The sequence below is a fragment of the Chamaea fasciata genome, unplaced genomic scaffold (assembly GCF_029207755.1).
Source record: "Chamaea fasciata isolate MVZ Bird 193981 ecotype frontalis unplaced genomic scaffold, bChaFas1.0.hap1 SCAF_6, whole genome shotgun sequence".
Taxonomy (NCBI): Eukaryota; Metazoa; Chordata; class Aves; order Passeriformes; family Sylviidae; genus Chamaea; species Chamaea fasciata.
In genome coordinates this window covers 2,228,928-2,252,672 of record NW_027094091.1, presented here as the reverse complement: position 1 = coordinate 2,252,672, position 23,745 = coordinate 2,228,928, and the positions used below count along the sequence as shown (strand labels likewise).

The following is a 23,745-nucleotide window of genomic DNA, read 5'->3' as shown; positions in this document are numbered from 1 at the left end:
GGAGTCCTCCTCCAGCCAGTTGTGGTGGTCCAGGAAGCAACTGATGAGCAGGGGATGTGCAGATCACAGCAGCCAGCTCCTGACACGTGGGTGAGCCTCCTTAATCCGAGTTCCCATTTTAACGGGAGAGAATAGGAACTTCCAGGCAGGAGGATTTATAGGCAAGGACTTCACAGTTAAATTTATTCATGGCTAAACTGAGGAGCCCAGAGTCATTAAAGCATGAAATTGTGCCAGTCAATTAAAGCGTCAATCATAGGCAGCCTCATTTAGGAGAGCTGCTTTAATCCCAAGAAAAGAACAAATTTTTTGGCCTAGTGAGAGAGCACAGTGACTTGAAGTTGGTTTTAGTGAAATAGCAGTTCCTCTGTTACCGTTCAGACATTTGCCGATGGCTGGGGTTTTTTTTTTATCTATATAGATTATTTTCTGCTGTGCTCCTTCCAAGGTGACTCGTGTTTCTGCTCAAGTAGAAACACAGATGCAATTTGAGCTGGAGATGGAGCGACTCGAGTGGGCTACACAGCAAACAAACAAGAGAGCTCATCAAAGAGGTATTTAAACCAGCAGAGTTCTGGGGCATCTCTTGCTTTTCTGCAGATGACGGATTTTCCTTTTGTTTTTTTAAAACTCAGCTATTAGATTATTCTGCCTGTCACTTCATGCAACATGTGTTTATTTTATTGGCTTTTAAAGCATTTTTCCCCCAACATGTGTTTATTTTATTGGCTTTTAAAGCTTTTTTTCTTTCCCCCTCTGGGTTGAATTCCTGGAATATCCACTGGTGATATTTAACAAATGGTGACTGGTCACACAGAACAGGTCACACACCTCATTGTAATGAAGGAGAAGCATCTCCAGAGGGGATTTACTGGGAGCTGACTGGAAGTTTTGCAGCTGGATATGATCTTTTCTTCCTTATCCACCAAAAATCAGGGAAAGGGGATAAAAGAGACTCAGGTTTGGAGGAGGAACAGGAGCTCAGGGGGTGTAACAACTGGTCAGGGTGGCACTATGTCATAAATGGAGCTTTGTAGAGAGCTGAGGTAATCTTCCCACTCCTTAGTGCGGGTATTTCATCAGCTGCAGGTGTGTCTGGAGGGATTTTGGAGCTGGGAGCAGCTTTGGGCTCTCTTTCCAGCAGTGAGGTTGTGCTGTGAGAGCCAGGCTGGGCAGGGGAGGAGGTGATGGCTGAGCTGCCTTTGCCCTCACGTTTCCTTTCCTGCAGAACTGCACATCCAGGGACAGCCCTGGCTGTGATGGGAAAGCCAAGAGAAAGCTTTGGGTGATTTTTTTGGGTGAAACTCAGGCTGTGGGGCAGCTCCAGACCCTTCTCTGGCTGCAGTGGGGCACAGAAGCTTTGCTCCAGCACAGCTTCCCCTGGTGAAAGCCCTTCTCATGGGTTAGAGCCTCTCTCTGAACCAAAACCCTCCTTACAAAAAAACCCTAAGGTGTGTGGCTGGCACAAACCTCTCCTGAATTTCTCAGAGTCTGCAGCTGTGCTTTGTGCAGGAAGGAAGGGGCATCTTTTCGGATCTGCTGTGGGCCTTGGAAAGTTTTCCTTTTGGGCTCTCCCCAGTCCTGGAAGTGTGCACAGCCCAGCTGGTGAGGCAGCACCAGGAGGAGTAGTATCCAGGACTAGACACACAGTAAATTTAGATAGCTTGGCTTGCAATTCGAATTCCTGAGGGGAAGGAGGTCGAGGAAGTTGCTTTGGTATCTGCTGGAGGAGCAGGGCCTGTGGGTGCACCAGTCCCACCCACCTCCCTTTCCAGTTTGTTCCAGTGCCACGGACACCAGTTGCCCACATTAATGTGTCTCACAGGATGGTTTGGGTTTAAAGTGACCTCAAAAACCATCCACTTCCACCCCTGGAGCAGGGACACTTTCCACTATTCCAGGTGGCTCCAAACCCCATCCAGCCTGGCCTTGGACACTTCCAGGGATCCAGGGGCAGCCACAGCTTCTCTGGGCACCCTGTGCCAGGGTCTCCCCACCTTCCCAGGGAACAATTCCATCCCAATACTTCACCTAACCCTGCCCTCTGGCCGTTTAAAGCCATTTCCCCCTGTTCCATCACAACATATCCTGGTAAAAACTCCCTCTGACCTCCTGGGAAGAGCACATCCACTTGTGTCTGTGCTCTCCTGGTCGCCTCTGTCCAGCCAAACTGGATCCAAACTGGAGCAGCTGAAGGGCAGAGGAACAAAGAGTTGGTTTTTTTTTTTTCTGAGAGGAGACAAAAAGATTTTTGCCTCATCCTGCCTTGACAGTGAAATCTAAGGCGTCGTATGATTGCTCTCTATAAATATCCTGAGCAGGGAGTGAAGGAAATCAGTGCCAGAAACAAAGAGACACCTCATGGAAAGGTCTTGCTGCCAAGCTGGAGACTGCCCACACCTTCACCTGGAGGTGAAGCAATCCAGGCTGGGATGGAGAGAGGGGGCTGAAAAAGCTCCTGAAAGGGTAAAAAAACACAGGATAAAGCTCGATCTTGGTATGCCCAGAAAGGTGTTGTGTAACGAGGTGTCTGTGGGGTGCCCAGGACATCCCTCCAGTCCTCCTCCTCCTTTTCCTCCCCCTGGGATGGAGATAATGGCTCTGCATGCCTGGCAGAGGGATGAGGGACTGAGCACATCAGCGAGGGAAGAGCACCGAGGTGTGACAGCGATTGGAGCATTAGAAATACCTGAGACAGTCACATCTCGCTGTCATTTGCGGCGTTAAAACCAAACCTAGTTAATTACCAGGCTGCAGACTATTTTTTCCCCTTCCCACCTGCCGTGAGATATTGTGAGATGGGAAAAAAATAGCACGAGTGCAAAGAAAAGCCTTAATAAAAGCTTCGGAGGGATGTAAGTGGGTCTCATCTCCGTAGGTATCAAGGTAACTTTTCTCAGTGCTTAGAAGAAGTTTTCCAAGGCTGGCTGTTTGATTTATTGTCCAGATCCTAAACTGGAACATTTCTGCCTTGGTTCTGGCAGTAAAGAACAAAAGTGCTAAGTGTGAGGTGTCCACATTGTGTTTCATTTCGCTGATGGATGTTTTGACAGCCAAGAGATTTCTCACTAGGCTCTCTTTTTTTTTTTTTTCCTTTTTTTTTTTTTTTTTCTCCATCACTGATTTTTATAGGACATTGGGGGGTGGAGGGAGAACTGAACTTCCCATCAGCTGGTGGCATCGTGTCAGTCAGAGAGATGTTTTCTGGTTAAATCCCAAACAATGTCTTCTCAGCTTTCCGAAAGCTGTGATATTTTTGAAGTGTCACTGACTTAGTCCTGGTGGCGTGCGAGATGTTGCGAGAGCGTATTTTTATTTTAATCCATGAATTAAAACAAAAAATCTCTCCTGATGACCTCGTTTGAGGCTGCTTGGACCCTCCCGGGTCAGCCTTGACCCTGATTTGTCACATTAGTGAGGCTGAGTAAGCTAAATTAGCCAGTAATGAGCCAGAAGAGCCGAGGAGATGTTTCTTTTGGGTCACTTGAAGGAAGGCTGAAGTTCCCCCAGCCCCTCTGGGGACTTTTCCACGTCTAGCTGAGCATTTGTGCTCTTGTCTCACTCAAATGAAAACCACGAGACTGCTCTAAAAGGCCACTTCAGTCCAAGGTGTGTGGGTGGGCAGAGGGGTGGAAAACCAAGTGCAGGGCCAAGGGAATCTCCTGACACACCTCAGGAGACCCAGCTGGGGCAGGATGGACACTGGGATCTCCTGCATTGGCTTCATCCCAGCCCTGACGCTTGGAGAGCTTCCAGCAGACACTGAAATACTTAAAAGTTTTCCTCTCAAACTGAAGACTCTTATTGTCACAGAAGCACAGACTGGTTTGGGTTGGAAGGGACCATAAATCCCATCTCATTCTGCCCCCCTACCATGGGCAGGGACACCTTCCACTGTCCCAGGCTGCTCCAAGCCCTGTCCAGCCTGGCCTTGGACACTTCCAGGGATCCAGGGGCAGCTACAGCTGCTCTGGACACCCTGTGCCAGGGCCTCACGACCCTCACAGGGAGCAATTCCTTCCCAATATCCCATCCAACCTTGTCCTCTGGCCATGGAAAGCCGTTCCCTGTGTCCTGACTCTCCATCCCTTGTCCCAAGTCCCTCTCCAGCTCTCCTGGAGCTCCTTTAGGTCCTGGAAGGTCTCCTTGGAGCCTTTTCTTCTCCAGGCTGAACTCTCTCAATCTGTCTCCATCCCTCAGAGCCTCCTCCTGATCATTATTTTCCCCTACTTTTCTGTGTCAGGAATTGAAAGGTTTCATTTTGGGGTCTGATTTTAATGGTGTCACTCACACAGACCGCAGCAATCCTTATCAGTGTGGCATTTCTGGGTCAAAGCCCTTGACAATCGTGCCAAATGTTTGGATTCAGCTTTCCAAGACACACAGCTCCAGCTTTGGCAGGGTTTTATAAAGGAGAGGATTCAGATCAAATTCAGGTACCTCCAGCACTGCTGTCTCCTCTAAGCAAATCCCTCAGGGCTCTCTTTATTGTCCCTGGAAAGAAACAGCTTGTTTAGGGTGAAATTAATCTCCTCCCTACCAGACATCTCCATTTGGTCAAGGAAATACCTTCCCAACTTTATTTCCTCCCAGCAACTGCAATGAGAGCACTGTGCCATTACCCTGAGCATCAGCAGAAATCTAAAATTAAACATTCCCACCTGTTCCTGCGGTCCATGGAGAATTGTGAATGCTGATGAAGTATTTTGGTGACTCCGGAAAAGAGTGGAGATGAGCTGTGTGCACAAACACTGCAAGGATTTGGGAAATGCACTGCTGGCAGGGGCTGTGAAAGGCAAAAGAAGCTCATTTTCTAGCCAGTCAGGTCCATGTCCTTTTGAGGTGTTCCCTGAAAGGAATTCAAGGAAACATCTGGCCTTTAATGTCTAGACACCATCCTTTGCAGAGTTTAGATCCTAAAGCTCTCCCTGGCAATGGGCTGTGGGAGGAGACGGCTCTGCCGTGCTGGGATGTGACCCAGGAGAAGAAAGGGAGTGTGGCCACTTCAGCTCAGGCCTTTTAGCTCCTTCTCACTCCCCAAATCCCTGTTGCTGTGCTGACAAAGCCCATTGGGTTGGCCTGAACCCCATTCCCAAACTCCTCAATCCAGGAGCAGAAGAGCTGTGGGTCGAAGGTTGGGCTGATCTCCGTGTGAGTTGTGGCAAGAGAAAAGTTAATTTTTACCAATAAACGCCTGCATGGGGAGGCTGTCAGAAAAATATTTCCCCAGGCCTGGCATGCCTGAAATATCTCCTGCTTTGGGAATATTTATTCCCAAGTATATAAATTTTCCATGTTTTGGGTGGCAACCACGTAGAGCAGTGACCATGCTTTGCTCACATCTAGGTCTCAGCTTTTCACTCATTGCAAAATATTAGTGGAGTTTCTGCTCCAATTGCAGCTCTTTTTGAGGATTTAGGGCTCTGGATAATAGAATTTAAACCTAAAAATGGGATGGTGTTGATATATTGGTTTGAGGGTGATTGAACTGGTTTATCCTTTTCTAGGCTCCAGTGTTACCAGTAGCTCATCTTTGTTGATGTATTTTCCTTAAAGGTTTTTTTAAAAAATATATCAGTGATTTTGATAAGAAGGATGTTTTTCTGTATTTTTTTTCCCAGTGTTTTTCTGTATTTTATACAAGAATAAAAAATAAATGTATTTTTAATATAAAAGTATAAAGCTGCATATATAAAGCTGTATAAAAAATAAAAAGCAGAGGTGGAAAGGCTCTACATCATCCTGATTTCAAAAAAAAAATCTGGAATTGCTGGATTTTTCTTCCCCTGATCTTTGGTTCTGGCAGCTTTTTCTCACAGGGATATTTTTGCTTTCTCTGTTACATCTCTATTACTCCTGCCATCATTTTTCTAACCGCAGACGCAACCCTAGATCCTTTCTCAGAAATGTATTGTGGGGTGTTTGCCTGCTAGAAAACAACCTTGCACTGTGAACTAGTGGGAAATAACTGTTGAAGGGTTTTGGGGCTAAAAATTGATGGTGCCAGAGATTTCCTGACTAGGACCAATTTTCAGAGCTGTATTGGGTGCCCAAGAGAAAAAAGGCTTTTTTATCATTAAATGCCATTTTATTTCTATTGCCACTGGGCAGATTCTACAGCCCTGACTTTGTGCTGACAAGGTCTTGAAGCCTCCAAGGGTCTTTTCACCCTTCTCTCAACACTTTCCCACCACACCAGGAGGATGTTGTGTCCTGACCTGGCTCTGAGAGCCAAGACAGCTCCAAATCTTTAATCCAAGTGTTGCTTGAGGTGTTTCCCCGTGGGTTATTTTGCCAGGGAGGCCATGCCCAGGTCAGGAGGAAGGGCTGGGTGAGCCTGGGTGGTCCCCAGGGTGCTGAGCCTCCGGGCTGCATCCCAGGAACAAGATTTCTGAGAAACATCCCTCTGTTTCCACGCAGGATCTGTTCTTGCTCGGGGCTGTTGGCATTTTGATGTCTCCTGAAGATACAGCAGGGAAGTGGCTCTTGAGAAGTGACAGCACGAAACTCTGATTAATGTCTCCAAGGAGAGTCAACCAGAACGCTTTCCTTTGAGCTGCCTCCATTTCCATATGTAGCCCAGACTTTGCTTGACAATGCTATAGAAATGTGATGCTTGGAGAAAGCACGGCTTGTTAGCAGGAATATTTCCCCTTCAGCCTTTAAGGAGAGATAAAAAAAAAAAAAAAAAAACAACAAACCCTCCCAAAGCACTCTATTAAAAATTCTGGAATGTTAATTCCCAAATTAACAGGTCCAACCCTCTCCCACGCCACCCCTACCTGTGGGTTTAAATGCTCATTTAGGAGACATGGGCTTGGGATGGGAAGGAGCATGGAAATGTGAAGTTAAAAAAGACTGGTGGAAACCACAGGTGATCCTAGGACCACACTCATGACCTCTTATTGCTTCTGATTGACCACAGAATATCCTGAGCTGGAAGGGACCCACCAGGATCATTGATCCAGCTCCTGGTCCTGCACAGACACCCCACCAATTCCACCCTGTCCCTGGGAGTGCTGTCCAAACCCTCCTGGAACTCTGGCAGATTTGGGGCTGTGCTCGTTCCCTGGGGAGCCTGGGCAGTGCCCAGCACCCTCTGGGGGAAGAACCTTTCCCTGGTATCCAACATAAATCCCCCTGACACAACTCCAGCCCTTCCCTTTGATCCTGTCACGGTCACAGAGAGCAGAGATCAGAGCTGTCCCTTAGGAGGAGCTGCAGACCCTCATGGGTGTCCCCTCAGTCTCCTCTTCTCCAGGCTAAACCAACCAAGAGACCTCAGCCACCCCTGGTGGTTTTCAAAGCCCTCCTTTGGGCACTCTCTGACAGTTTTGTACCCTCCTTTTTCTCCGGCACCGATTCCCCAGAGGCGGCTGCAGTTTGCCCGGACACCTTCAGCCCTGCACACGGCAGCAGCCGCCGCCCAAAGCTTTGTCCTGGGAGTGGCATGACCGAGGCATTGCACAGTCTGGAAGTGCACAGAGGCGTCCAGATTGTCTGCACTGAGCAGACAAATCCCAGGCTCCGAGCGGAGCCCTCCCGAGCCGCGCTGGCGGTTTACGAGCTCACGGCTGCGTTGTCACACGCTGTCACCAAGTGTCTGGCACTTGGCCACTCTCTGCCTCCCTCTTCTCCTAATTGCTGTGTTAACAGACTGCTGGTCACGCTCAAAGGGTCGGAAACGTGCAGCTGGGAGTGGAAAAGAAGCTGGAAAAGCGGCTCTAAATAAGGCAGCTTTTTTTTCATCACCCACAAGGAGTTAATTTTCATTGTCTTGAGCGGGTGCTGGGGAGTTTCCAGCTACCCCCTAGCACAGAGCACGCTGCAGCCTGTAAAGATTTTGCTTTTTTTAATTGCCAGAGCAGCTCTTTGCCGAGTAGTGCAGCAGCAGCAGAGTCGTGGTGCTGCTGTCCAAGGTCCGTGTGCTTGGTGGAGGAGCAGGAAAACACCCGGCGCATGTTGGCTGCCCCAGTCCTGGAAATAGTCTGGGGTTAGTGGTGGAAAAGTGTTGGGAGAAGGGTGAAAAGACTCCTGGAGGCTTCAAGACATTGCCAGCATAAAACCAGAATCTGCCCAGTGGCAATAGAAATAAAACATGGAATTTAAATTAAGAGCAATTAGCATGGAGCTTGGGAAACAATAAAAAAGCATAAAAATAATAAATAAATAGTCTGCCCCCTCTTGGAGGGACAGGCTCAGGGTTTGGGTTCAGCACTTGGATGCTGAAACACAGCAGAGTTAGCACAGAAATCCTGGGAGCTTCCCTAGCTGTGGTGGTGTGAACATCTCCTGGCTCTGACAGGGACCATCTCCAGGATGGGTTTTCCTGCTCACCCAGGTGATGTTTTTATCCAACATTCACAGGATTTGGAGCTCACCTGTGTTTGTGTCATCTTCCCTCGGGCTGGATGTCAGGCCCTGGTGGGAGTTTAGGCTGCAGAGAGAGCTCCTGTCCCACCTCTCTGGGACACCAAACCACGGTCGTCCTCCACCTTAGAGAATCCCAGAACAGTTTGGGTGGGAAGGGATCTTAAAGCTCACCCAGTTCCACACTTATTTGTGAGGGAGGTCCAGCTCTTCGCAGATTAAAGCATTTGTATAATATCATCTTTCAACTCCTGCTATCTTCTGAAATTGTGTGTTCTACATGGAAGATTTTGTCATTAAAAAAAAAAAAAAAGGTGGAATCACCAGAGCAGAGCTGTCTGCTTCCTTCCCTGGGTGCCAGTGCTGAGAAGGGCTGGAAGAATTCCTTGGAAGTGCTCAAGGCCAGGTTGGATGGGGCTTGGTACAACCAGCTCTAATGGGAGCTGTCCCTGCCTGGGGCAGGATGTGGAACTGGGTGATCTTTAAGCTCCTGCCAACATAGATCATTCTGTGATTCCATGAAACATCCACTTTTTGCCTTAATATGATGATTTTAGAGCAGTGACCTGCCCGTTCATCTTGTGGTGTTGGGGTTTTGCTTAAGCTCCATCTCAGAGTAATGCACAAGATAGAGAAAAGGCTACTGAAGATCTTGCACAGTGAGGGTGAAACATTTCCAGATTAAAATGGCAATAAAATAAATAATAAACCCCATTTCTTACCTAAGGACACAGGTGGAAAAGGTCTCGTGGCTGCCTTTCGGTTTTATTGACACAGGACTCAAAATAGCAGGAGCTTTTTCACATGACAGGTTGGAGATCTGTAAATCATCTTGCCAAAAGGATCTGGATGATAAATCGAGTGGGAAATTAGACAAATCATCCAAATCCTAAAGCACTGAAGTTGGAAGGGCAGCCTGGAGGCTTCTGAATCTGTGCCAGGCTCAAAGACAGGTCCAGAAGCAGGTCAGGTTCCTGAAGCTGAGGTTTGAATTTGGCCAAAATCCTCCTCAGTTGCCACCATCAGCTTTTTGCTTGCCAAGCTCAGCAGTGCCCTGGGCACCAGGTCCTGCTCATCCAAGGCTCTGATGGGGGGTTATCCTATCCCAGATGAAAGATTCGGCATTCCCTGTGGAAAAACAGGGGCTTACACTGAGCCTTGCACAGAAATTGTGGATAAACAGGGAATTTCCTGAATTAAATATGGTTTGATGCCTTGAACATATCAAAGGGTAGGCAGACACATGATCCAGGCTGTCCTTGTCCTAATATTTTCCCCAGAGTATGTCCTGCTGTTGGAAAAGGAACTATGAGTTGAACAGATTTTTATTTAAAGGAAGAAAATGGCAAAGGGCTGCATGATCATAGCTGGGCTGCAGCAGGTGAACAGGGCTGATCCCTCATTCTCCTTCTTGAGGCAGGGATCAGCCAGAGCCTAAAGAGCTCAGCAGGTGGCTTAAAACAGGGAAGGGAGACACTTCTTCACCTCCAAAGTAATTAAATTGTGGAAAACTTGTTACCTCAGGATGACAGAGTGGGAAAAAAAAGAAATTGAGGGGAAGGAGAGCAGGCTCTGGAGGTTATTAAATATTCCATGAGCGCTCCTGGCTCAGCAAGTTGCTGAACCTTTGATTGGTGGGACAGGGAAGGATTCCACAGTGTTTTTTGTCGATCTGGCTCTGTGAGAACCCAGCACTGATCTGTGCTCCAGGTTGGATCATGGTCCAGTCTGACGTGGTTGAGATTCCTTTGTCCCCAGGAGATGGAGGAGGTGGCAGAACTCCCCTGGAGATGAGGAACAGGGTGGGTTTGCTGAGGTGTCCCTGCAGATCTCCAGCTCTGCCTGTCAGTTCATGAAGTGCTGAGCTCAGAGTGGGGAGATTCAGGGGTTTTTGGGGGGAGAAACACAGGATTTTGCTGCTTGGGCTTTACATCTCTTGCCTGGCTTTGCTCAGAGTCGTTATCAAAACCCTACAAACCCCCGTGGAGGGTTTTTCAAAACTGCCTTTTCTCCCCAGATCTCCCTGCCTGTGTTCCTGTATTTCCCCTGCACAGAGAGTGGAATAAAAAGCTGACTTGAGACCTACTCATTTAATGCCTGAATTAGTTCAATTTTCTCTGCCCGAGGCTCCTCATTCTTTTCCACTGTCTTGCTGTTGCCCTGCTGGGAATCTCTCATTGTCCACAGAAGTTTCTCTCGTCCTCCTAAATTGATGATTTTCTCCCCGAGCTCAATTTTTTGCCTAAATATGGACTCTTTCAGAGCTAATTTCTCTTCGTGGTTTGCTTAGGCACACGTGTGTGTGCGCTAAAATCAGTTTCAAAATGGCTCAGATTTATTTTTAAGCCAGGTTTTTTTTGCAGATGCCAAAAGCATTGATTCCTGTCTGATTAAAAAAAAAAAAAAAATAAAACCCACGGAGTATTTTCAGCATGATTTAGCAGCTCATCTACAAGGATCTTGACTGGCTTAACTAAATGGTTGGTGCTCACTCGTGTGTGGAAAGGGCCCTGGTGTCTTTGGATGCTCGTTATTTTATTTAACCCAAACACAATTTAATCTTGGGGAGTTAAAAAGCCAGAGTTTAGGCTGCTGTCTCAAAACTTGACTCAATCACTACTGGGATCTCTGTTTTTTTTTTTTAGAGAAAAATGTTTTGTTTTAGTGGAACTCTTGTCTTTAAATATTTTTGGATGCAAACTTTTGGAATTGTTTCTGGGAAGAAAGCTTTCCTTTTAAATATTTTTTGCTTCATATTTTCATTTTAAGCTGTAGAAGCATTTATCAGGTAAGCCTTGAGTGCAACAAAACATTCAATTCCAAGTCAAGCAAACACCGATTTTCTTCTGAGACAAATAAACCGTTTTGCTCGATCCCTTGCTCAGAACAAGTTTGGGGTTTGGATCATCCAGAATCCTATTCTTTCCCTTATTCTTTTAATTCTGGGAGAACCATCAAACCAGAAAACCAGTTGTTTGTATGATTTCATTTGAAAAATGAAACACTGTTTCGTAGCTCTGTTGCAGAATATCAAGGAGTGATAGAAATGCTGTCAGAATAAGGATGTTAAGAGGAATTAAACAAAATTATGATTTTTTAAAGGCAGTTAAAAAACCCCTAACACAGAAAATAAATTAAACAATGACCTTAGGCACAGCAATAAATACACTGCAGCAGCACAACCAGATTTTGTTTTGTGCTGGATGTGAAATGGGCTGTCTTGGGGCTCTCCACCCTGCCAAGACAGCCTGAATTAGCAGCTGGTCAGTTTTGATGCAGCCAGCTCTGTCAGAAGGGCAGGGAAGGAGCTGCAGGAGCCCAGGGAGGAAATCGGAGCCTGCGGGACCTTCATGTCCCCATGGCAGGACAGAAGCGGTGACAGCTGCTGCTGAGATGTTGTGGCAGAGGAGATGCTGGCCTGGAGTGTTTTCTGGGAGGAAAAGGGGTTGGTTTTGTCAGGCAGGTCCTGAGATGGGCAGTCAGAGCGTGCCCTACAGACATGGTGTGTGGGACTCCAGTTAAATCCTATAGCATCATTCCTGATTAGGTTTTCCTTCAAATCTCTGCTCTGTCTTAAAACATCTCCCTCTGGAGACGGCAGCTGCAACCTCCCCTGCCCCTCTGTGCAATCCTGACTCCATCTGTGAGGAGCTCAAGCTCAGAAAACATCTGGGAACATTGCTGTGTCCAACCTCACAGTCCCTCGGGACATTCCCAGTGGGCTTGAGCTGCTTTCCCTGCTGTGACCCACCAGTCCCAACTGGAAATCTCGTTGGACATCCCTAGAAAAAGCAAGTCTGAAATGAGACAGGATAGAAATGGCTGCAGAGAAGAGGCCAGAACACGAAACACATCAAAGGAGAAACATTGATTGCTAAGCCAAACTCTGTCAGCAGTCAGCCAGGACATCCAACACCCAGCTCGAATAAGGATGAAGGCCTCAGAGTTCCCGATGGTGCCAGAGGTGGGACTACACCACTCATGCCAGATAAAGCAGATCTGGAGTAAAAAGAGCACTACAAACAACTTTCCCTGAGCCTCTGAGCACTCTGGCTTTGACAAAAACAAACAAACAAACAAACTAACAGAGATGCTCAACAAGAAGAGGAGCAGACATCAACCACTCTGGAAGTGTCTAAGTCCTGGTTGGATGGGGCTTGGAGCAACCTGGGATAGTGGAAGGTGTCCCTGCCCATGGTTTTTAAGATGTTTTTAATGTTACTTCCAACCCAAACCATGCTGGGATTTTATGAGTCTCTGATCAAACGGGCAAAGGTATGTTGGGCTGCAAATTTGATACTACAATGCTGATCATGAGAGAAGATACCTGCAGGGAGACAAGGCCCACCACCACAAAAAACCTGAAGAGATGCTTTGAAGTCAGAGAGACCAAAGATTTTACACCAAAATAATGAAGCCAGACCTTTTTTTTCTTTTTTTTTTTTTTCCTTTTTTTAAGAAAAAGATAACATCATTCAGTGTATTTTTTCAAGCTTGCTGGACATCATACTGAAACACCGTAAAGCTGTCAGGGAAATTATATGCTTTTTTTCTGTTGTCAACCAAAGCGTGCTTTTATGGAGTCAATTAGCCACAAATGATGAACACACGTCACTTGTCTGGGAATGAATTACAGTACAACCCAATAAACACCACTGGCTTTGCTCTCTGATCATTGCCTTGGTGAGGAGGAGGCGTCAAACTTCCCTATCCAACCATAAAGGAAACTCCGTGTTCGTTTGTGTTTCATCCTGCAAATCCGTCTCCTTCAAGTGCTGCAGTGCTACAGTGTGGGGGGAAACGGGGTCATTGGTATTTCTGCTCTGACGTGCAAACCTGGACATGAGCTCGGGGTGTGAAATGCAATTACATCGGGGAAAAGGGTTCGGATGAGCCGGGATGGCACTGGGGCTTGGAGCTGCTGTCAGATTCCACAGAGAAGTGCAGCCAATGTTGTCTTTACACAGAATTTTGTGTGCCCTCCACAGACCTTAGAGCCCTTTTTGAAGGTGGAGAGCCACAGTCTTATCAAGTTTTTAGGGTTGTTTTTGTTTGGTTAGTTGATTGGCTGGGAGGGTTTCTTTTCCTTTTTATTTATTAATTTAATTTTTTAAACTTTAATAACAGATGGGTAAACCGAGGCACAGAAAGGTGGCGTGACTTGCCCGCAGTCGTTGGTAGACCTTGAACCCCCCAGGTCTTGCTCCTACCTGGGACAGAGTGAGAAGGAAGGGCTGTTCCCAAAGTTCCCTCCACTTGTTCCCAGGGTGAGGAAAACCGCGGCTCCTCACGGGGCGAGGGGAAGGGCGATCACTCTCCGCGGCAATGTCTGGCTGGGCTGGGCAGTTCCTGCCAGCCCTTGGGAGGCCAGGAACCCGGCGTGGAGAGGCAGAAGCCGATGGGTCAGGCACTACAGGATGCACTCGTGCCTCTCCGTGGCTTTCAGGGCCTCGTGCATGCTGGCGGCCGAGAGCCTCCTGTTGATGTTCCTGTACCTGCAGCGCAGCAGGTTCCAGAAAGTAGTCCTCAAATCCCGGTTGAAGAAGGCGTAGATGAGGGGGTTGATGAGGGAGTTGGTGTAGCCCAGCCAGAGCAGTGTCCTCTCCAGCCTCAGGGGCATGCAGCTGCAGCGGATGCCGCAGATGAACGGCCGCGCCGTGGACATCAGGAAGAAGGGCAGCCAGCAAAACGTGAAGGCCCCCACGATGATGCCGAGGGTCCTGGCGGCTTTCTGCTCCCGCTTGAAGATGGAAATGTTCTTGCGGTCTTGCCGGAGCAGCTTGGAGAGCGTGGCGCATTCCTCCACGGCCTTGGTGCGCCGGGAGCTGTGGTGGGCCCGGCCGGAGGCCTCGAGGCAGTAGACGCCTTCCTCCTCGTAGTGCTTGGGGAAGTTCATGAAGCGGTGCTTCTCGGCGCTGACCTTGGCCGCCTTGTAGATGCGGCTGTACATGACCAGCATGACGGCCATGGGGATGTAGAAGGCCACGCCCGTGGAGTACACGGTGTAGCCGAAGTCCTGGCTGATGAGGCACACGCGCTCCACCGTCACGTTCTGGGCCCAGCCGAAGAGCGGAGGGAGGGTGATGGAGGCCGACAGCAGCCACACGATGAAGACCATCTTGGCCATCAGCTTCCCGTTCTGCCTCACGGGGTAGGTCAGCGGCCGCGTGATGCCCAGGTACCTGCGGGGGAGGAGGAGCCATCAGGGGTTAAGGGGTGGGTGCTGCTGGGTGGTTTTCACTCCTAATCATTCCTAGATTCTCTCCTGTGAGAGGATTTTGGCCCTCAGAGGGGACAAGAAATTTATTCGCCAAATGAGAATCTCCCCAGGCACGTACGTGATCTCTTGACTAAACACCCCGATTTATCCCCCACTTTCTTGCAGTCAGAATCAGAATCACAACCAGAATCAGAATCACTAGGTTGGAGGAGACCTCCAGGATCACCAAGTCCAACCCAACCCTGACCTCAACTAAACCGTGGCACCAAGTGCCACATCGAGTCTTTTCTTAAGCACATCCAGAGATGGTGAATCTCCACCTCCTCCCCAGGTAGACCATTCCAATACTTTATTACCATTTCTGTAAAAAACCTTTTCCTGATATCCAGCCTGTATTTCCCTTGGCGCAGCTTGAGACCGTGTCCTCTCATTCTGTCTGTTGCTGCCTGAAAAAAGAGACCAACCTCCACCTGACCACGGCCACCTTTCAGGGCATGTGTGGAATCACAGAACGGTTTGGGTTGGAAAGACCTTGAAGACCCATTTCACCCCCTGCCAAGAGCAGGAACACATTCCCCTATCCCAGGTTGCTCCAAGCCCCAACCAGCCTGGCCTTGAACACTTCCAGGGATGGAGAATCCATAGCACCAAGTGTCATTGAACTGCTGAGCGCTGTCCGAACTCTGCATGGTCGACTGGGGAACAAAAATGCTTTAAAAACCTTCGTTTTCAGGAATAAAAAAAAATGCTTTAAGAATTTTTTTTTTTTTTTTCCACCAGAGCTATTCTGTGCAGAGGACGTGCAACAGCTTCCAGCCGTGGCACATACCTCACTCCAGAGTGTTGCCCTTCCCAAAGAGACACCCAGGAGTGGGGTGGACGATGCTCAGAGTGATGTGCCACAGGACTGATTCCAGATGGAAGGAATAACTCCTAGCAGTGTTTAATGGGAAGTGGGAAGCACAACAGCCTTCTCTTATTTGTTGGTGAAGAAATACAACCTGCAGCTACGATGGCCTTAGGAGACCAAGAAATAATCTTGCCTTTGGGAAGACTTAAAGCTGTGTCTGGATGAGCCCTGCAAGCAAAGCTGGGGAGTGGATGATGCTGTTTTGGGGGGCAGTTTTTGGGCCCCTCACGACAAAAAAGTCATGAAGGGGCTGAAGAGTGTCCAGGGAAGGAAACAGAGCTGAGGAAGGGTCTGGAGCAGCAGGACTGACTGAGGGAGCTGGGAAAAGAGGTCAGCCTGGAGCAGGGGAGGCTCAGGGGGAACCTTCTGGCTCTCTACGATTCCCTGAAAGTTGTTGACCTCTGGAAACTCAAATAGGAATGATCCAAGCAGCTGGAGCCATCTGCTCGCTTGCACAGCCAGTAGCTGCTGAAGTGATGGAGTCCAGCTCTCCCTCAAGAGGAAAATGAGTGGAGTTTGGAGTAAGAGATCCCAAAACACCTGGTGACCCTCAGATTCCCCAATCCTGACCCCTGGGGTTAGGAGTTACCTTGTTATTTTGCCTGAATGGAGCAGGAGGCTGCACCCACCATCAGCTCCTCGTTGTGCCGCGGGGTGTAAACGTGAACCATCCTGTCTTTTATTGGAGGGGTTTTGTGTGATAAAGAAATTGTGTCAACTGTTGGTAAATTAGAATTGTAAATCAATAAATCAGGGGGGGAGTTGGCCGCTGTCAGCCAACGTTCCCCCTGGAAAACATCTGCCTGCTACTCAGCTCCAATCAATCCAGCAAAAACCTCGAGCCACTCACATGGATTTCTGTTCTGTTACAGCCTTTTTAATTCCAATCTCCTGCTGCCAGGAATTTTTAGGCAGGAACACATCACCTCTTAATTGTTCTTGGATAAACGGTGTCACTCCAGAGGGGCAGTGAGAACAGCAGCTCTATGAGTGCTTTATGCTGAAAGCTGAACCAAAAAAAGAAAATATCTGTGGAGAATTTTACCTCTGCTGTATCATTTTTTTTTTCTGACAGTCAGTCTTACTGTGTTCGGAGATTTTCTCTTCCCTGATTATTTTGCTTTTCCAGATCGTCCCCCAGGATTAGAAGATGGAGATAAAATATATATAAAAAAAATTAATTTCTCCTCCCCTCCTGACTGCTAAATCAATTGAGAAACTAAAGTCTTCTCCCCTGCCTCCCTGATAAAATGGTTTTGAATTCATTCACTGAGTTGTTCTTCCCTTATTTTCCTCTGTATTTTTTTTTTGAGCTGGCCTCAGTCACAAGGACCAACCAAAACTCCCTGTGACCACCAATGTTCAGAAAATTCCAGGATGGTTTGGGTTGGGTGGAATCTTCAAGATGATCCATTTCCAACCCCCTGCCATGGGCAGGGACACCTTCCACTATCCCATGTGACTCCAAGCCCACCCAACCTGGCCTTGGACACTTCCAGGGATGGAGCATCCACAGTTTCTCTGGCCAACCCATTCCCTCCTGCTGGCCCCTGATGGGGCCAGGCTGGGGGAAATCCCTGCTCTGCTGCTGCAATCCCCAAACTAACACCCCAGAAATCACCCCTCTGTGTATCCAAGCCAAGAACCTTGCCAATAAACCCGTGCTGTGTTGTGTGCCATCCTCTCTTTACGCTATTACTGCATTTCTTTGGAAGCCGATCCGCCCGGGATTTGCTGAAACTTCAAGGAATTTACGCGCCAGCCGAGGAAAACGCTCGCTGACAAGGTTTAACAAGCAGGCAAAGCTGACACGTTTCATCCACGGGTGCCTCGTGCAGCTGCTGCTGGAGGAAACGGGGCCGTTTTGAGGTCTTTGTAATAATTTTTGAAGCGAGCAGGGAGCCCTCAAAATAGGGCAGCGTTTACAGGAGGCGAGGTGGCACTGGCAGGAGGTGGAATTCGAGTGGAATTCTCTCCCTTTGAATTATTTTTTTTTTTAGTTTTTCTCTGTGTGTGCGTCGTGCTGCTAATCAAGCTTAGGGGTAATCAGGTAACAAAAGGCAACTCCCAGGATTTACGGGCGCTTGGTGCGGATTTGCAGGGCCCCCAGCGTGCTGAGCTGATGGTGCAGCCGCTCGTCCCAGGTGCAATAAATTCCTGCCACATCCCTGATCCTGCAGATCCCAGCCCCCTTGGCTGTGAGGTGGGAGATCTGCCCCAGGCTGGGCTGCACCAGCAAACCGCATGGATGAGGTAATTCAGAGTGTTTGTTCTACACTCGGCAGGAATCATGGAATGGGTTGGGTTGGGAGGGACTTTAAATCCCATCCATTTCCACCCCTGGGGCAGGGACACCTTCCGCTATCCCAGGCTGCTCCAAGCCTCATCCAACCTGGCCTTGGACACTTCCAGGGATCCAGGGGCACCCACAGCTCCTCTGGGCAGCCTCTGCCAGGGCCTCCCCCCTCCCAGGGAACAATTCCTTCCCAACATCCCATCTAACCCTGCCCTTGTCCTGTCTTTACATTTCCTGATGGAAAGCCCCTCTCTGGCTTCCCTGTAGGCCCCCTTCGACTGTTGGATCATTATCTCAGGGATTAAATAATAAAAACAACCCAAATCTCTCTGAGGTGCCCCTTTTTTTCCGTCCTGCAGCCTGTGAACTTGGAAAAGGTGAATCCCCACTCACACAAATGAGCCCAGAATTAGGGTTTCCTTGACCCCACAGTTTCAGCACAATTCCATGCCTCCTCAGCAGCCAAAATAAGCTCCTTCCCTGATTTCCAAGCTGATGCCATTCCTGCCCCATCGTGCTGCAGGAGAGGAGGAAACAAAAGGCAGCTGGAGGCTGCTACACCTGCCCATGCCCTAAGTCAGTTTGGTGGAGCATCCCAGGGATCCATCCCAGAGACAGAGCAGGGATCGACCCAGCCTGGGAAGCATTTGGATGAAGGACATGGGAAAGGCAATCCAGCAAAATGCTGTGCAGTTTTCATCCCACTGACTTTTGGGAGGCATCCTTTTAGCGAGGGTGACCCCAGTTTGGATATAATCTGATTTCGGGTGGAAAATACTTGCCAGGGAAAGGGGAGAGCCCCAGCAGAGCTGCCTGGGAAATGGATGGAGAGTTTTTTCTCCACCAGGAATGCCAGAAGCGATGTGTGGGCTTTGGGGAAGCTCCTTTTGTCAGCTCCTTGGCATTTCTATGGAGAGCTTCATCAAAGCTGAGCAGCCAAAAGAGGGGATTTTTTTTTTTTTGTTGGTTTGTTTTTGGTTTGTGACATTAAAAAATCTGCAACATTGGCAGGCTTTTACATAAGGAAAATATAAGAGGAAGATGGATGTTTCCAGCATTTTTCTTTTCTGATTTGAAAGGAAATCAATCAAATCTCGCTTCAGACAAGATTAGTTCTACCAGCTTCAATCGAGAGGCTTTTAGGAAGCGCTCGGCATTAATAATCAATAACAGCAGCCTACATTTTAACAGTCCTCATCATCCTGGGCAAACCAAGTAGCTTTTCCATCTAAGCTAAGCAAAATATTGAGGACACTTCAGCCATCAATAAAAACAGGGCCTCCTCCTTGGCAGGAACAGGCCTGACAGTGCTGACCAAGTTGGATTCAGGACAGAACCAGAGGAAATATTTTTATTTCCGAGAAGCACCAGGGCTTTTCCTCTTCTTCCTCACAGGGCAGGAGGAAGAGCTGGTCCCCGTCACTGGTTTGTGTTGATGCTTCAGTGAGATAACAATTTAATCTCTTTTGGAGCAGGTTTTTCAGGGACTCTGCAAGCTCAGCTCTCCTTGCGCTTTTGGTTTTTGGTTTTATCAGCACAGAAATTGAGAACTGCGTTTTTGAAGACGCTTCCATTAAGAGTCAAACCAAAAATCCTGCCCATCCCAGGCTCAGGGGGGAAGTGGAGATCCAGGCATGATCCTGGGTCCTCAGTTCAGCTCCATGCACTGCCTGAGGATGCTGGGTGGATATGGGGCAATGATGCTGCATGGGATGCTCGAGACACTGTCCTGGAATGATTCAAACAACTCCCAGCCCATTCCTGAGGATCCCTGAGGGGGAAAGCGGCAGGACAGTGCCCCAGTCACCTCCTCCTCTAATGTGCATCCCAATAATTCCCATTCCCTCCTCAAGCTCCAGCACAGATTGACCCCATGAGCCCCCTGAACTTGCAGGTTGTTCTTCCTCCCACCCAGAGCCAGGTGGGCACAGCTAAGGGGACAGTCCAGTCCCTTCCCTCTGTTCAATCCTGGTTGTTTTTCTCCTTTCCCAGCTGGAAATACATTCCAGGGAGCTGCTCTGCAACCACTCAACTTCCCCATCAGGCCTGTGGCGAGGGGAGGATGGGAGCAAACTGATCCCAGTGCAGTTCCTGTGACAACACGTGAGGGACAAGCCCATGCCAGAAAATCCAGGCTCTTTGACAACCTCTTGGGACACAGCTTTTCCCTCTGTCCTTCCCAGGAAACACAAAGTGACGTCAAACTCAGGATCTGTCCTTGGATATGGATCTACTCCCCAGAGCGTTGACGCTGGACGGGAGGGACATGATGGAGGAGTGGGATCCATGGCAAGGAGGTTTTTTGGGAAAGATCTCTCCTATTTGTCGGTGTGTTTGGAAAAGTCTTGCTCCAAGGGATGGGATGAGATGAGGTGGGATTGGTTGGTTGGGAAAGGAGGGGAAGGAAATGGGAAGAGAAGGGGAAGAGGAAGGAAAGGGGAAGGGAAGAAGGAGGGAAAGGAAAAGGAAAGGAAAAAGAAAAGGATTGCATGTATTGGGTTTTGGGGGACTTGGGATGGGGTGGGGAGAGTTGTTGAAATGCTTGGCCAAGGAAAAATGAAAGGGGGAAGGGAAAAAGAGAAAAGGGAACGAGGGAAAAGGGGAAAAGGAAAAGGGAAATGTAGGCAAGGCAAAAAGGAAAAGAGAAGAGAAAAGAAAGGAGAAGGAGAAGGAAAAAGGAAATTTTCAAGCAAAGCCAGTCTGGTTAGTGTGTAGCCACTTCCCCGCTCCTCACCCACCGGGAGGAAGCACTGACACATTTCATTCCTGCATTTCATCCTTTCCCTCTCACAGAGTCAGGCTCCTGCCAGCTCTGAGCGCACCTGCTTTTTTTTTTTTTTTTTTCCCCCCCAACAGGAAAATTATTAAAATAAAGCAAGGTCAGCAGAAGAGCCAAACCTTGCCTGTGGCCTGGCACGGTTTTTCCCTCTGCCAGCAGCTCTGAGCTGCCCAGTGCTGTGGATCTGCAGCTCCCAGGGGAGCAGTGGCTGGTGGAGATGAAGGTTTTGGAGCAGGACTCGCTGCTGGCATGCCCTGGGGGGGATGTCTAGCACCAGCAGGATTTTTCTCCGTCCTTTCTGCTTTGTCACCTGCTGTCACACCCACCGAGGTGACCGGGGGAGTGGCACAGCTGAAAGGGCACATCTCAGATGTGGGATGTGTCCCTTCCCTGAGCTGCTGCTCCCAGAGCAGCCCAGCCCAGCAATGCCAGCTCAGCCCAAAGAGACCCCCCGAGAAGGCAGCACACGTCAGCCCCGGCCACCGGCTCGTCAGCTCGATGGCCCCGATGACGCAGCTGCTAAAATTAGAGCCACCAAGGTGCTGACTTGTCCAAGCCTGGCCACTTTGCCTGGCAGGCTCAGCCTTTCCCTCTCCCAGCTCCAGGTGTGGGAGGTGAAGGCATCAAATCCTCACAAATGCGCTCGCTGAGCCAAACCAGGGGGTTTGGGATCTTGCGATGGGGCGTGGGGAGCTGCTGACATCCCTAGCCAAGCCACGAGTCCAGGGAGCAGCAGAAAATCCCACGGGATTGGCTCCAGAAGCCCTGGAAGCTGGATTTTCAAAGTGCGTCTGGGGATCGTTTTGTTTTGGGGTTTTTTTTGGATTTCTTGAATGGTTTCGTGGCCCAGGCGCCTTCCACGGAGAAGGTCAGGTGCTGTTCCTCAAGAACAATGTGAAGCAGCTGCCAAAAGGGGGAAGACTAAGGAAGTAACTTAGGGAAGTTACTTGAGAAAATACCCAGAGCCCAGCTCTTCCAAAGGGACTGAGGCATTGAATCCCCACAGAAAACCCTCCTCACCTGCAAAAACCACCTCCAGGAGCACTGATCCAACCAGAAGCACAATTCCAGCGGCCCCCAACCTCCTGAAACACCCCAAATATCAGAGCCCACCTGAGCACAGGGCGGCAGCCCGGCCCTGCCCTTACCTGTCCACGCTGATGATGCACAAGGTCATGATGGAGGCGGTGCAGCACATCACGTCCATGGCGATGAACACGTTGCAAAACACCTTCCCAAAGAGCCACTCGCCCCCCACCAGGTCCGTGATGGTGACAAAGGGCATGACAGCAAAGGCCACCGACAGGTCGGCGGCGGCCAGGGACACCACCAGGTAGTTGGAGGGCTGCCGGAGCTTCTTGACGATGCACACGGAGATGATGACCAGCCCGTTGCCGGCGATGGTGGTGAGGATGATGATGGAGAGCACGGCCCCGATGACGACCTTCTCGGTGTCCCCATAGAGCAGGATCTCCTCGCCGCAGTCGGTGGCGTTGGTGAGGTTGGCGGGCGGCAGCTCGGGCTCGGCTGGGGCGGGAGGTTCCTCAGTCATGAATGGATTTGGGAGCGGTTCCCGAGGCGGCCGCTGCTGCTCTGAGCTCTCCACCAAGAGAAGGTACTGCTCCAGAAACCTCCTGGGGCTGGCCCTCAGCAGCATGCTCCGAGCTCGGCACCAGCGCTCCCCCAGCAGTGACACCTCCAGTGACAAACCAGAACATCTTGTCACAAAACAGGGGCGAAGAAAATCCAATATCCTCTCATCCTCTCCCCCACCGTCACCACCCCCCCCCCCCTCCACCCCTCTCAGCTCTTGCCTCCCCACAGCTGCGGCTGCATCTCACGTGCTCGGCAGGAAGCCGCTTCCCGAGTCTCCTTAAGGACACGCATTTTGCCGGGGGATGCTTGCAGGAAGCCGCTCTCCACTTGGGGAAGGAGCACGGGCTGCCTGCAACATCTCCCTCAGCATCCATGTGCTTTTCCAGGAGAGAGAGAGAGAGAGAGAGAACGGGGCTTGTGGAATGTGCTTCCCTGCCGAGCTGTGCCCGCTGCTGTTGCACTTCTTCCTCTGCATCCATACATTTAAATCCCTTGCAGAGCCTCCTCTGTGGATACGGGAGCGGATGCGACAACACGAGCCACAGCACCAGTGTGGGCACAGCCCCCCGCCGGCTGCATCCCCCTGCCCGTGGCAACAAGGCAAACTTCAAAGCCGGGACTGCGAATCCCTGCTCCCGGCACGCAGTGGCCACACACGGGCTGTCGGTAGCCCCGGGGCGGCAGCGGGAGCGGATCCCTGGCATGCGGCACCTCAGGGTACCACGCACCAGCCCAGGCATCCCAGCTCGTTCCCGGAGCCTGAGCATCAGCACCACGCACAGCCGAGAGGCTCGGAGAGCCGCGGCCGCGCTCCCACCCCCGGGATTCCACCCCTGCAAGTATTTCCCGGCCATCCACAAGGAAACTTCGGCGCAGGGCTCACCCCTGGATGCTCCGAGCATCGTGCACAACCCCGCATCCTCTTTCTTTTTTTATAAAATTGTTGCGGTTTTGTTTCAAACCCCATTTTCCCCTTGAAGTTTTGTTTCAATCCAAGCCGGATTGCGGCCCCTTCCTCCCCTTCGCAGCATCCCCCCGGCTGCGGCCGTGGGGCGGGGGGGTCCCGGAGTTACCTGTGCCGAGGGGGTGAGACATCCTCCAGGCGAGCCCCTGCGAGCTCCGGGCGGGCGAGGAAGCAAAGAGCCACCCCCGGAGCATCCTTCTCCCCTCCCCGCCTCGCCGGTCCCTCCTACCGCCCTCCCCTCGCCTCTGCCGGGCAGGGACCCAGATGGTCCCTCGGAGCCCCAGGGAGGAGCAAAGAGCGGGGCGGGGGGGTCCGGGCTGGATCCTGCAGCGGTGGGAGGGAGCGGGGAGCGTGTGAGGATCTGGAAGTTGAGGAGATGCCTTTGGAGCGCCGAGAGGCAGGAGAAGCAGCCTGGAACCCAGCAAGTAGGGCAGGCGCAGGGAAAGGCGCCCTTCCCCACGATTTTTAATTTTTTTTTTTTTTTAGGGTTATTTTACAGGAGAGGGTTTCTTTCCCCGTTCCATGCATTTTTTTCCCAGCCCTCCTGGCTTGTAGTTGGTCCCGTGTTCCTTCAGCTCCACGCCGAGGAGCAGCAAAGAGCCAGGGAGAG

The 23,745-nt window shown here is 50.0% G+C and overlaps 1 protein-coding gene and 1 long non-coding RNA gene across 2 annotated transcripts; one reads left to right on the top strand and one right to left on the bottom strand.

Moving 5' to 3' along the window:
* Positions 1-481: 481 nt before the first annotated feature.
* LOC136290489 (uncharacterized) lies at positions 482-6,700 on the top strand. Its single transcript, XR_010721149.1, has 2 exons — positions 482-554; positions 6,421-6,700. It is a non-coding gene; the product is annotated as an uncharacterized lncRNA (long non-coding RNA).
* Positions 6,701-12,405: 5,705 nt separating this feature from the next.
* On the bottom strand, positions 12,406-22,232 carry LOC136290488 (5-hydroxytryptamine receptor 7-like). The gene is made up of 2 exons (XM_066184908.1): positions 21,724-22,232; positions 12,406-14,552 (listed from the first exon to the last, which is right to left on the bottom strand). Exons 1-2 carry the CDS (start codon positions 22,230-22,232, stop codon positions 13,781-13,783), a joined length of 1,281 nt encoding a protein of 426 aa, XP_066041005.1. The 3' UTR covers positions 12,406-13,780.
* Positions 22,233-23,745: the final 1,513 nt, after the last annotated feature.

What these genes read in the sequence shown, in the direction of transcription:
- LOC136290488 (XM_066184908.1), bottom strand. Translation starts at nt 22,232, where the DNA reads ATGCTGCTGAGGGCCAGCCCCAGGAGGTTTCTGGAGCAGTACCTTCTC. An exon ending in TGCATCATCAGCGTGGACAG is followed by an intron (nt 14,553 to 21,723) that starts GTAAGGGCAGGG and finishes CCTCCCCCGCAG; the next exon opens with GTACCTGGGCATCACGCGGC.